The sequence below is a fragment of the Protopterus annectens genome, chromosome 5.part0, assembly GCF_019279795.1.
Source record: "Protopterus annectens isolate FY-2018-M chromosome 5.part0, PAN1.0, whole genome shotgun sequence".
NCBI lineage: Eukaryota > Metazoa > Chordata > Ceratodontiformes > Protopteridae > Protopterus > Protopterus annectens.
In genome coordinates this window covers 173,766,093-173,779,827 of record NC_056735.1, presented here as the reverse complement: position 1 = coordinate 173,779,827, position 13,735 = coordinate 173,766,093, and the positions used below count along the sequence as shown (strand labels likewise).

General features: G+C 45.7%; 1 protein-coding gene across 1 annotated transcript in view; it reads left to right on the top strand.

Annotated features, from left to right (window-relative positions):
- Window positions 1-535: 535 nt before the first annotated feature.
- The window catches only part of LOC122802138 (centrosomal protein of 295 kDa-like), a 700,586-nt gene continuing 687,386 nt past the window's right edge, over window positions 536-13,735 (top strand). The window contains exon 1 of the mRNA XM_044071819.1: window positions 536-672. Coding sequence (XP_043927754.1) covers window positions 586-672 — 87 coding nt within the window. The 5' untranslated portion in view covers window positions 536-585. The remainder of the gene's footprint in view (window positions 673-13,735) is intronic.

Here is a 13,735-nt window from a genome sequence, read left to right as displayed (position 1 = left end):
GTAGGACCCCATAATAAGGTCCTTTCATTGGTAACAGATGCACTATAGGTTTGTCTGTTACATGTATTACCTGAATTTGCTAATGTGTCGTTAGACTGTTCAGTGTACTATTGACACCTGTACCAGAGTAGCAGCAGTGTGAGACGGGCGTTACTCTTGGGCAGGGGAACCTTTACTTGAAAATCAGGATGGTCGTTTGTGAGTAGAAACCCATTTATGTTTAAGGTGTTGGGTCTCTTCATTGAAAATCTTGTGTTACAGTAAACAATTCCACTTAGGACTTTTGCATCATTTTCCAAAAAGTGGGTTTAGTTATGTTTTATGCCTGTCAATTCAAACAAAAGTTGCTGTACATGAGTACATTTTCAGAGCTGACTTGGTAATGTTGATCAAATTAAGCAAGTTTTTCAGAGGTGCAGTTTGTATGCAAGAGTCCAATTTTGGCCTTCAGAATGTAGCTTATTACTTTGTGTGTACATACATCACTGCGTTATGTTACGTTTGAAATGACATAATTTGTGCATATGTTAGACAGATGCCAAAACAGCTGCAGCACAAGAAGCACAACGTCTAGAAGGTTTGAAGATGGAAGGTGAAAGAGGGCGAAGAGAACAGATGGAAAAAGCTAGATTACGGGGAAGCCATGCTTTGAGAATGGTCCATTTGGAACAGGTAAGATTAATAGTTTGTTTATACACTAAGCTGAGGCTCAAAAGTTTTCAAGAAAGTGGTTTGCCTTGGCAGTAGTGTTGATTAATAACATAAGAGGATGTGATATGACCTTACAGATGTGCATTTAATTTGAGATTTTTCTACCATGCAGATCAATGTAGCTAGCACATTAGACTTCTAAGCTATTTATCTCTTTTGTCCCAAATCTGTTTAAATCTGTGAGGTTTCCAGTGTGTTGCACTGATTATTTAAAATTAACCTTGGCACTGTAATAAGCCAGATGTGGGCTGTTGTGCTTTTTTTTTTTTTTTTTTTTAAGTATTTTAAATAAAGAAACTTTGGTACTTGCATATTATCGCAACCACATTTTCATTCTGCAATAATTAGTTATGTTTGCACGAAACTATGTATGTTAACCTGAAAAGGGTTGTCTAAACTGTTAACTAGTATTCAGTGTCATTGTTTATGGCTTTGGAAGAGGAGTAACGGCCACATTCCTCTTCGTGACTAGCGTCCTTTGCCGACCTACGTTCATGAGTAATGAATGCAGTAAAGGTACCTGCTGCTTGTCAGTGCTGTGAAGAATGTCCGGTTTATTGTTTACATCTTTTGTAAATCTTTAGTATACAGTTTGGAATCTAAACTTTGGAGACAAAAAGAAGTATTTAGAAAAGTGATTACATAAAAGTAATACTGCTAATAAATGTTATTTTCTACCTTAAGACTGTAAGAAAAAGAGACAGCATTCACGGTGGTACACTGCATCACAAATATGCGTGGTTACGATAATACCAAGAGGAAGTTGCATGAGAAATATTACGACTGACTTTTCATGGGCAGTAATCATGAAAAGCCAAGGTGCCTGTAAGGAATATTAATTAACGGCGCACATTTGTCCCCAGTGGGACTCTTCCGCCATGAGTGTTAGCAATTATCCCGCTTCACACAAATACTTCTGTAAGTCTTCAGTTGTTTAGTCCCAGCTGCAATTTACAGTAGTAACAAAAGGTGCTCTAAATGGGGAATGATTCACTGAAATTTGTGCTCATTTAACAGTTGCAGATTACGGTGTGGCCACGGAAAGGGGTTTGAAATGGGCCACTTGTCTTATTGGGACCATGGGGAGTTTCATGAATTGTAACATTAATGATGACTGGCAAGCAACAGTCATGTGTATAGGTCAACTAAGGACACTGCCTGAGAAGAGGAATTTTGATGATGTTCATCGTGCATACAGCTGCAGTAATCACAGATGGGTTTTCAGCCGTCAGGCAGTCCCTCGGTCGGCCGAATTCCAAAGTCTTGGTCCGGCGTCGGTTGTCGTCGCTTACTCTTCTGACGTCAGTGAGGCCAGAGTATATAAGACACAGCCGACACCATGTTCTTCAGTCTTTTTTGCCGCGCGGTGCCCGAAGCAGAAGCAGTTTGCAAGTGCCGGTCGGCCAGCTCCTGAATTACGAAAAAAATTGGAAACCGAAGTCTTAATTAAAGCTAAGTACCCCGTTGGGGAAACTTTTCTTGCCTCAGACCGATGTCAGAAAAAGTTAATAATTGTATTTCTTGTGGGAAGCATAAGGATTTCCATTCCCTTTGCATACCTTGTTTGGGCCCAGACCACGAAGTCTCGGGCTGTCGCTTTTGCGCTACCTTCAATAAACGCACTATTAAGCGTCAGGCGGAGTTCGCCCAACACTACTTCGGTAAAGCTTTTGATTATAAAATGTCATCGGATACTCCGACTACCGTTTTGTCCAAAAAACACAAGGAAAAGGACCGACACGCGAGGCCCGCGGTCCCCGCCGACACCACGCAGAAACAGGCTACACGTGGTCCGGTTCTCAGCGAGACGCCTTTGCAGTCCCTGACTACCGACGACTCTCCTTTGACGGTGTCGTCTGTACCCGAGACCGCTGGGTCCTCGGCCCTTTCCCAGACTACTACCGAAGCCCCTGCTAATGTAGAGCCTACTAATGTGGACAGGTCCACCTCTACCCATGGTGTATTTAGGCCCTCATCTTCCTTTTCAATTAAGGCCTTTACTAAATCCAAAGCAGCCAGGCATCCCATGAGACCTGTTGCACAGGGCCCATCTTCAGGACCCATGCCTAAAAAACAGATGCTAAAAATGGCTGAGGATTTAATTACTCTTATCAGAGGTTCTCATCCCCCTCCTGACAAGAGACCCAGAGTGGAGGAAGATTCTCCCTCTTCTGATCAGGGATCCATTTTATCAGAACATTCTGATGCAGAGGAACACTCTTACTCTCCTTTTGAGGATTCGGATGCAGAACAGTCCATTCCTTCGGTATCCCCTCCTGAGGATTTTTCCTTTGGGGAAACCTTGCACACCTTGAGGGAACACTTCCATTGGGAAGGCCAAGACTTTTCAGATTCCAAGAAAAGACTTAGGAATTTCTTTGGTTACCTCAACACAGACCTCTGGCTATACCCCCTGTTCTGGACATACTGGATGATGTCTATTCGGAGGCTTGTCTTAACCCTGATTCTCTGCCTCCTGCGCCAGTCAAACCTGATAGGTATTACAGAGTACCCAGCTCTCACCAATTTCTCTTCAAAGGCCATAATGCTGGCCCTGAAACCATTTCACAAGGCCCCAAGGGATTGAAGGCCTCCACTGCCAAGAATCCACTTCCTGCAGAAAGGGAATCCAGATCTTTAGAAAGGTGGGGTAAAAAGGTATATACCTCGGCCACCCTAGCCATGAGGGCCTTAAACTGTCAGTTTCATATGATTAAATATCAACAGTACCTGTTATCACAATTAAGGAACAAAATGTCTCAACCTGAACAACCAGATTTAAAAGAGTTACAGGATATGATGCATAGTGCGGAGCAAGTGGGTAAACGCACCTTACAATGTGGTTATGATGCCCTAGAGGCTTCCAGTAGAGCAGCTGCTACAGGATCAGTCATTCACAGACATGCCTGGCTTAGGGAACAAAATTTGCCTGATCATATGAAAGCTAAACTTCTTGATGCTCCTTTACAAAAGGATGTACTATTTGGAACTAATTCTGAGGAGATACTACGGAAAATGGAAGAAAAAGCCAAATCTATGCAAACTGTCAAAGCTTTCTTACAGGTCCAACCACCACGTTTTAGCAGAAATTGGCCCTCAAAAAACTGGTCCTTTCCAGCCACTGACAAGCCCCAAAGAGGTAGATACAGACGCACAAGGGGCAGAGGGCAATCACAAGGATCATATAGAGGCAGACAATGGCAAACTCCAGCACCAAGAGGTGGTGAAGACAGTGCACAACAATACACTAAGCAAACTCAATGACTCCCTCATTTCCATGCCAAGCAAGTCTCAGCTGGCAGCACCTTTGAGAGGGAAACTAGCATTATTTGCAAGCAATTGGCATATTGTCACAACAGACAAATGGATACTGGACATTATAAACAGAGGCTACAAATTTCAATTTCACACTCTTCCAAAAATGAGAGGCATGCCAAACCTGCCACAAAATCAAAGGGCAGAGGCACAACTGCAAATTCCAAAGCTCATAAACATGAGAGCTATTCAAAAGGTACCTACGCACCAACAAGGTCAAGGTTTTTATTCAAGACTTTTTCTGGTACCAAGGAAAGGAACCGACTGGAGACCCATTTTGGACTTATCCATCCTAAACACATTTCTACTCGTACCAAAATTCAAGATGCTCACATTACAGCAACTTCTTCCCATGCTGGGCAAGGAGTTTTGGCTGGTAGATTGGACCTCAAGGAGGCATACCTGCATGTCTCAATCAGACAAAGCTGCAGAAGATACCTCAGATTTCTTGCAGGTTCAATCCACTATCAATTCTCTGCATTGCCCTTTGGCTTATCTACTGCGCCCAGAGTATTTACAAAGTGCCTGGCATCAGTGATTGCCTACTGCAGACTTCAAGGGATACAAATTTACCCTTATCTGGACGACTGCCTGATCCAAGCGGACAGCAAACACATACTTCTGGAACATCTGGCATATGTGACACGGTTACTGCTTTCTCTGGGATATACAATCAACAAAGAGAAATCAAGGTTAACACCATCTCAAAAAATAACCTTCCTGGGTGCCAACTTGGACACAAACACCCAGATGGCATATCTTACGCCAGAAAAACAGGGGCAACTATCTCAGTACTTCAAAACACTAGCAAAAAGTACCAGGCTTACTGCAAGGAAAATCCTGCAGGCTCTGGGATTCATGGCATCTTGCATTCTTCTAATCCCATGTGCAAAGCTGCATATGAGGAAACTTCAATGGTACCTAAAAAATCTATGGTCTCAACACAGTCACAGTTTGGAAACAATTATACCAATAATTCCATGTTTGCAAAAGGAATTTCTGTGGTGGGCCCAAGCATGTCAAGTAAACACAGGCCTTCCATTCTGCAAGCCTCAAGCAAAACAAGTCATAACCACAGACGCCTTAGATTACACCTGGGGTGCGCACATGAAGGACAGGTGCATTCAGGGCAGATGGTCCCAAAAGGAAAAGCACCTTCACATCAATCAAAAAGAAATGCTAGCAGTAATAAATGCAATTACAGCTTTCAAGGACTTCCTGCATCCAGGACAATTACTGATAAGAACAGACAACACCACAGTAATGTGGTACATAAACAAACAAGGAGGAACACATTCATACCCCTTGTGCAGACTAGCCATGACCCTTTGGAACTTGGCTCTGGAAAGACAAATAGAACTTCAAGCACAGTACTTGCCAGGACTGGAAAACACACTGGCAGACACTCTAAGCAGAAATATGACAGATCCACATGAATGGAAGTTACATCCTCAGGTGTTTACAGAAATAATCCAAGCGTGGGGGAGGCCAGACAGATCTTTTTGCCTCCCACAGGAACCATCAATTGAAAACGTTTTGTTCAAGGACCTTTCATCCAAAGGCCTGGAGAGTGGACGCCCTTTCATTCAGTTGGACAGCATGGACAGTTTACGCATTCCCACCTCTGCCTCTCCTGCCCAAGGTGCTTTTGAAAGCAAGAACAGACAAACCGAGGATGATACTGATTGCTCCAGATTGGCCAAGGCAACACTGGTATCCACTCCTGAGGAGCCTAACACATACTCCTCCCTGGTCCCTGCCTCTAATGCCTCTTCTGCTGACTCAGCACAGCTACAAAACTCTTCACAGTCAGCTGAAAACACTCAACCTCGCTGCATGGAAAATTCCTTAACACCACAACAGACCCTACTCTCCAAGGAGGTGCAGGATGTCATTTTGGAGGCCAGAAGACCATCTACTAGAAAAGCTTATTCCGCAAAATGGAAGCGGTTTTGCTCTTGGAATGAGAAAAGAGGCCAGGACCCTAGAAAACTTAACTTGTCTCAGGTATTACAGTATCTTGCTGAGCTGCTGAACAGTGGACTTTCATTTTCTTCCATAAAAATACATGCCTCAGCCATTTCTGCAGAATTCAACACCGATCCCCCTTTATTTTCTCACCCACTCTTACGACAGTTCCTCAGAGGGGCTAAGAATATAAGACCTCCAAGGAAGCAACCAATACCAGCCTGGGACCTTAATTACATACTAGAAAAATTAACATTGCCTCCTTTTGAACCAGCTGCCTCAACAGATTTGCAATATTTGTCCTGGAAAACAGCCTTCCTTCTGGCCATCACTTCAGCTCGTAGGGTTTCTGAACTACAGGCCCTCATGGCGGTGCAGCCCTTCCTCATCTTCCATCAGGACAGGGTTTCCCTTCGTACCAACCCATCTTTTATGCCAAAAGTGGTATCCAGGGTAGCCTTAAATCAAGCCATACACCTACCTACCTTTTATCCTAATCCTCAAAACAAAGGGGAAATGCTGCTGCACTCTTTAGACATCCATAGGCAGCTACGTTATTATATGGACAGAACAAAGTCCTTCAGGAAATCAGAGCAACTTTTTGTGTCCTATGCTGTAGGGGCTCAAGGGAAACCAGTTACAAAACAGACCATTTCCAAGTGGATTGGCCACTGCATACGGTTTTGTTATTCCTATCATGGGAAATCTGTTCCTACAGGTATCAGATCTCACTCCACCAGGGCCAGAGCCACCTCTACAGCCTTCCTCAGAGGTGTTCCTACCAAAGATATTTTGGAGGCAGCCACTTGGAGTTCTGTACATACCTTCACAAAACACTACCACCTGCCCTTATATTCCAGAACAAGAGCAGGCTTTGCCACTTCTGTTTTGCAGGGCATTCTGGCTCAACCCAGTTCCTCATAGTACCTACCACCCTATGCATAGCTTTGGGACTCTACCCATCTGTGATTACTGCAGCTGTATGCACGATGAACATAGTACAGTTTTGTACCTACCATAAATGTAGATGTTCGAGTGCTAATACAGCTGCAGTACAGGTTTCAATCCATCCTTCCCCACTTGGTAAAGGCATGGGGCCTAACAACCTCTTCATACTACCTGACTGGGTTATCCTGCTATGTTTTATTTGCTTGCTTACACTGATTTTGGATTACATTGCATTGCTTGTATATGTAGATAAGCATTATTTATGTATTGCCTTCCTTTTGGGGGCACCTGACATCTGGGGCAAGAAAGACTGAAGAACATGGCATCGGCTGTGTCTTATATACTCTGGCCTCACTGACGTCAGAAGAGTAAGCGATGACAACCGACGCCGGACAAAGACTTTGGAATTCGGCCGACCGAGGGACCGCCTGACTGCTGAAAACCCATCTGTGATTACTGCAGCTGTATTAGCACTCGAACATCTACATTTATGGTAGGTACAAAACTGTACTTTATTCCTCTTCCTATGTGGAAAACAATCTCACAGAATAGTGCTTAACAGTTTATACTACCCTTCTTACAGTAACAGACATAATTTCGCAGAAAACATTATGGGCAGGATTCACGATGGCTTGCACGGAGTCTGAGTCGTGTAAGACTCCATGCAGCCACAGCGATCCAGGAACAGCCCGAAATACCTTGTAAGAGACCAGCTAAAACGTCTCTTACACGGGCAAGGCGTGGATATGCTAATTACCTCACTTGCAGCCGAAAGGCATGCAAATGAGGTAGATTAGCGATCCACGAAGCTGAAACCAGCCCGTGTAAGAGTCGTGTTAGGTGCAGAAAAGTACTCAGTTGACAACTGAGTACGTTTCTGCAAATAACACAATGGAGCCATGTCAGCTCCAAATAAAGTGTGCATATGTAGCAGGCAGCATGCCAATGGCCAAATGTGTGGCCATTGGCACGGTAACCCGATGCAAACATGAAATAAAATTAAAAAAAATTTCGGCGATCGGCGAGGTTAAACGCAGCGCAGCCCCGCGCAAATGGGCTGCGCTATATAAAACATAAAAATAAAGGTTTGAAACCCACAAATGTGGGTTTTATGCAATGCATGGATTTACAATGCAGGGACTAGCAGACCGAAAACAACATGGCCACCGTTTAGTGGTTGCTAAGGGGGGAAGCTGAGTGTAAGACACGTAACTAAGCATTAGTAGGCAATCCTGTGTAAATGAGTGGTAGGATAGTGAATCGCACTGTCACATAGCAAATGAGCACATTCCGTGTAGTGTAAGAGTTAGATAAGGGGGAGTAACAGAGTAGGAGATAGGTGACATCACAGGGGGGAATGTTAGAAAGAAATCAAGCTCATTGGAGCAAAGTGGTATGTGAAAGATGTCAGTCACACAGCACAGAAAGAGGAGTGTCAACAGATAAGCATGGGAAAGTCAAGAAATGGAATGTGTACACTGTGGCTTACAGCAAGGTTTCTTGCTGTGCGTGCATGCGCGCGTGTGCGAGCTGGGAGGCGCGAGTAAGATAGAGTGCGCGCGTGTAAGGCAGAGTATGCATGTAGGAGCCTGTGTAAAGATCTATAAACCTGTTTGCGCTGGAGTGCACGCGTTTTAACCTGAATAAGCAGATTCTAGTCCGTGTAAGCATGTGTGCGCGCGTGGTAGCCACTGTGAGCATGTTTTCGCTGGTATGCGAGCTGCTCCCCCCTGAGGAAACAGAGAGGAAAAAGGAAGCAGAAGAAATAGTAGGAAGCTAGCAGGGAATACTGGTAGAGCTAGTAGGTGAAAACAATAAGAAGCAGGCAATTACACAGGCAGAGTACTAGTCCAGCCCAGCACTTAAAACACTGCAAACAGCATTGCAGTATGTTTCGCTCAAGAGACACTGCAAGATAGGAGTAAGCTATTAGAAGTGAAAACTGAAAAAGCTGCACTCAGACCAAACATGCTAGGGGCTGCCATAGCTGTTATAAGGAGACATAGGAGACTTGCTGAGAGTGGTGACAATGCAAATGCTGCCAGACAACCCACAGTGAGGAGACGGAGAAGAGTGTACAGGCCCAGGGTCACCTACCAGGGGTTACATGAGCTTGAGATAGTGGAGCGCTATAGAGTGGACAGAGACCTCCTGCAGCAAATTGTTGAGCTGTGCAGGCCACGCCTCACACACAGAACCAACAGAGGGGAACCCATCCCAGTGGAAACCAAGGTATGTGTTGGCCTAAGAATACTAGCAACAGGTACCTTTCAGAGACCAACTGGTGATATGATGGGGATATCACAGGCATCAGCATCCAGGGTACTGCACCAGTTCCTGGATGCCATGTCAGCACATGTCGGTGAGCATGTATATTTCCCCAATTCCCGTGAGGTATTGGCCAGCAACATGCGTCTCTTCCAGCAAATAGCGGAATACCCTGAGGTAGTGGGTGCAATAGACTGCACGCATATACGCATCAAAGCACCAGCCGATGAGCGGGGTAGGGCCTACATTAACTGCAAGGGCTTCCCCTCCATCAACTGCCAGGTCGTGTGTGATGCCCAGGGCATAATAATGAATGTGTGTGCTGGCTGCCCTGGAAGCTACCATGATTCCCATATCTGGAATTTGATGCAGCTGTAGCAGACATTTGCCAGTGGGGACATCCCACATGGTCACTTAGTGGGGGATGCTGGATATGCACTGGAGCCGTGGCTGATGACACCCATCAGAAACGCACACACACCTGAATAAGAACGCCATAATGAAGCACACGCACAAACACGAAATGTAATAGAGCGTGTGTTTGGGCTGCTCAAGTCACGGTTCCGGTGCCTGGACACATCTGGTGGAGCCTTGCAGTACTCACCAACTACATGTACCCAAACTGTCATGGTATGTGCTATGCTACATAATATGATCTTGCGAATACAGCTGCAGCAGGACCAGCAGTAGGGCTGGGCCAAACAGCCCCCCACCATTGCCAAGGCCATCACAGGCAGAGCGTGACTCAGAGGAGGAACAACCTGAGCCTGCCCCAGTAGGCAGAAGGAGGCGTGCCCAGTATGCCCTGGCCTTGGCAAAGAGGCAACGCATAGCACATACACTGGCTCAGTAGGAACCCTGGGAATGATACCCCTCTCTGACTCACTCATATAATAACAGGGACGCCTAACATGACACAACCTGCTTTCAAACATGTACAGGGAGTGTAGTATGTGCATCCGACAGAGGCAGCCCTGCAGCACCACCTGAGGCATGATTGCCATGTGTTAAGCAGTGTAACACCATCTAGTATATGCAGACATGATGACCCTGCCTAACATCTCACCCTCACCAAGCATGATGCCACACTATGAAGACAACAAGATCAAGTAAAAGTAATTGGCTGAAGTATTGCTGTTAGCAAAGGGGAACAAATGGCTGACAGCCTGGGATGACATGCCGAGCAAGACATGATGCTCCACCTGCTAGGGATGGCACGCACCCAGCACACCTGGCTGTGTGGATACTGGCAAAGGCTGTTGTCACCCCCACTGTGCCTTGAATAGGTAAGGCTGGAAACACAAACCCACCACCATAGGTAACACAAGGGTTAACAACCTGGATGTAATGCTACCCAATGCCAGAAGTCTAAACTGCAAGGTGCATGCAGACCAAACCCACCTCAGCATGGAGAATGGTAATATCTGTTCTGTAACAGAAACCTGGGTCAAGGCCCAGAAGAGCACCCTAATACTACCAGGTTATGCCTTATACCATGCTCTACAGCCCTAAAACATGGAACAATCTGCAATAGGAGTGTGGCTATCAGTAATTGTCAAGGATAACCACACCCCCAGGTTGGTACCACAGCAAGAAGCAGCATGGACTATCCACGGGCAAGTAACAGTGGCTCAAACTGTGTCCCTGTTTGCAGCCTGCTACAGACCACCCTCACAAACCCAGGAACCCCAGCCAGCCTTCCTGAAGACACTGCAGAGTATGAATGTCTCAACAAATACCAAACAAGGCACACACAAAGTATGACATAGGTGGCAATCCATTATTTACGGAAGAAGTAATCGGGGACCTAGGGACACAAGTGGATGGTAACCCGTCATGTGACACTCACATTGCCAAGGTGGCCAGGAAGACCTGCTATATTGCCCACCCTAATATGAAAGGATGCACATGTAGATCGAGAGGTCACTGTGCCCCCATACTCTTCCCTTATCAGGCCCATACTTGAGAACAATGCCCCAGTTCGGATGTACCGTACCTGACACCTGCAGCAGTTAGAAAGACCCCAAATGTACCTCACCAAGAGGATAAAGGGTCCAAACATTTGTCATCTGCTGCCTGGCTGAAGAAACCACAGCCCAATTCACATGCATGCTGCCCAGTCAGAGGCGACGTATGCCTGATGTACAAGGCCATGTCCAATCCAGAATGAATGGACATGCTCCACTGCAGAAACTCCAAATCCAGCAGAGACACCACAGTGAGATATCTGAACCTCCACACATAGATAAATAGGATGTGCTGGAGGGACAGATCCATAACCCAGAGGCTCCTTACACTCTGGAACAGAATCCCAGTCCATGATAGGCTGAGTGCCACACTCATACTCAACAAGAGAAATCCGGTCAAGTGCATTGGAGATAGTAGGTGTACACTGGGGGCCATCCCTGTGTCACATCTAGTAAAGTAAACCCTAAATGGGCATAATATGCACATTGCAAGGGATGTTGAAAGCCACACACAGTCTGTCTATGCTCAAACCATGGCCAGGGCAGATAGCCTGGTATGAACCTATGAACCTATGACTATACAGATTGTGCAGGACACAAAGGATAATCACACAGCTGTCCTAACTGATGGTAGGAACCATGGTGATAATCCACAGATATACTCTGCAGTACTCAAATATCACAAACAATACACCAAACCCACACACATTGCCAACATCCAACCTAACAGATTCTTTGCAAACTCCCCACCAGCACCAAACTGCTAAATATCTATCCCAGCAGAGTGCTGGCCCCCTGACATTGCAGATGCTGAGGTAACAGCCAGCATCTACAAAGCAAACCACACAGCATCAATGGTACCAGAAGGTGTCCTAGGTTGTGTCCAACAAGTACTGTAAGAAGAATGGAACACCAAATAGCACTACTGTGCACTCACAGTCTTACCACAGGATATGTACCCAAAGAGCAGTGTACAGCAACAGTGGTCCCTCACCACAAAGGTGGTGCCTGAATGGATACTGCAAACTATCACCCCTCAACCCTGACTATCTTGGTTGGCAAAGTAATGGGGAGGATGATCATGAATCCCAGGAATAACGAGATTGGGTACCTACAGACATTGGACCCTACCCAGTGTGGCTTTCATAGGGCAGATCCTGCCCCTTAAACATGTCTGACTCATGTGAAACACGCACCAAGGCATTGATGAGGGGAATGTGGTTCACACAGCCTATCTGGACCTTGCTAAACCCTTCCATACAATACCCCAGTTGTTTAGTACAGATAAGCTCACCAGCCTAACTATAAACCCCTATCCAAGTAGATGGGTTGCAAACCAGCTTAAGGACAGAACTGACCTGGTCAGACATGCTGCAGCCATGTCAGACTACAAACCAGGTACAACTGGCATCCCACAAGGCACGGTACTGGGACCTCTCTTGTATGCTATATATGTCACATAGGTACAGGCCAACATGGAAGGACTCTGTCTGAACAGGTTCGCAGATGACTACAAACTGCCCACCATATCGGACCCTCCAGCTGACACAAGCATCCTACAAAAGGCACACATAGAAACAGACAAGTGGTGCCACAGCCATGTCAACAAGCTAAATGCAGAATAGTGTATAGTCATCCCCTGTGGAAACACAGTACGTGGCCATAAATTACCACATAAGTGTTAACCCATTAAGTACATCAGGAGCAATAAGAGACCTGGGGACACAAGGTGATAGATATCCTGCATGTGACAACCATGTGTCTGTAGTGGTTACAGAAACATACCATATACCCACTTAATCATGAAGGTAAGCACAGCTAGGTCAGGGTAGGTCATTGTGCCTCTCCAGTCATCCATCAGCAGCCTCACAATTGCGTACAGTGGCCCTTGTGGGATGTACCTTAGCAGACACCTGCATCAACTGGAAAGACCCCACAAATACCCCACCAGGAGGATCTCAGAGCTGTAACAGATGCCATGTGTTGCCTGATTAAACAAACTGCAGCTCCACACAGTGCCATACCGCTTGGCTGGAGGTGATCTGTGCCTGATGTATAATGCCATGACCAAGCTGGAATCAATGGACATCTGGCACCATGTAAAATCTGAATGCTGGTGACCTATGCAAATGACAGGTCTGAACCCCAGCACAGACATAAACAGGACATGCTGTACCGATTGGTCCATAACCCAGAAGCTCGCTCCACTCATGACTAAACCCCCAGTACAGGTTATCCAGGGAGTCCCTGATTAACTGTCATCCAGAGGAATCATGATGACTGGATGGGAGATGGTAGGTGTACCCTGGATATCACCTGTATGTCACAGGTAGACAGAGGCACAGCACACTAACCTTGACATATGCCATGGCAAACACCAGTAAATATGTGTGTTGAAGGAAAAACACTCTCTGACTAGCATTACAAATGGCCTAAGGCACATGGCCATTGTTTGTCACTGTCCACACAAGTTGTGGAATACATTCACAATGTTGGACAATCCTGTTCTATGTTGTCCATATCTGAACAAAATGCAACATGGCCATATCTGCACAACT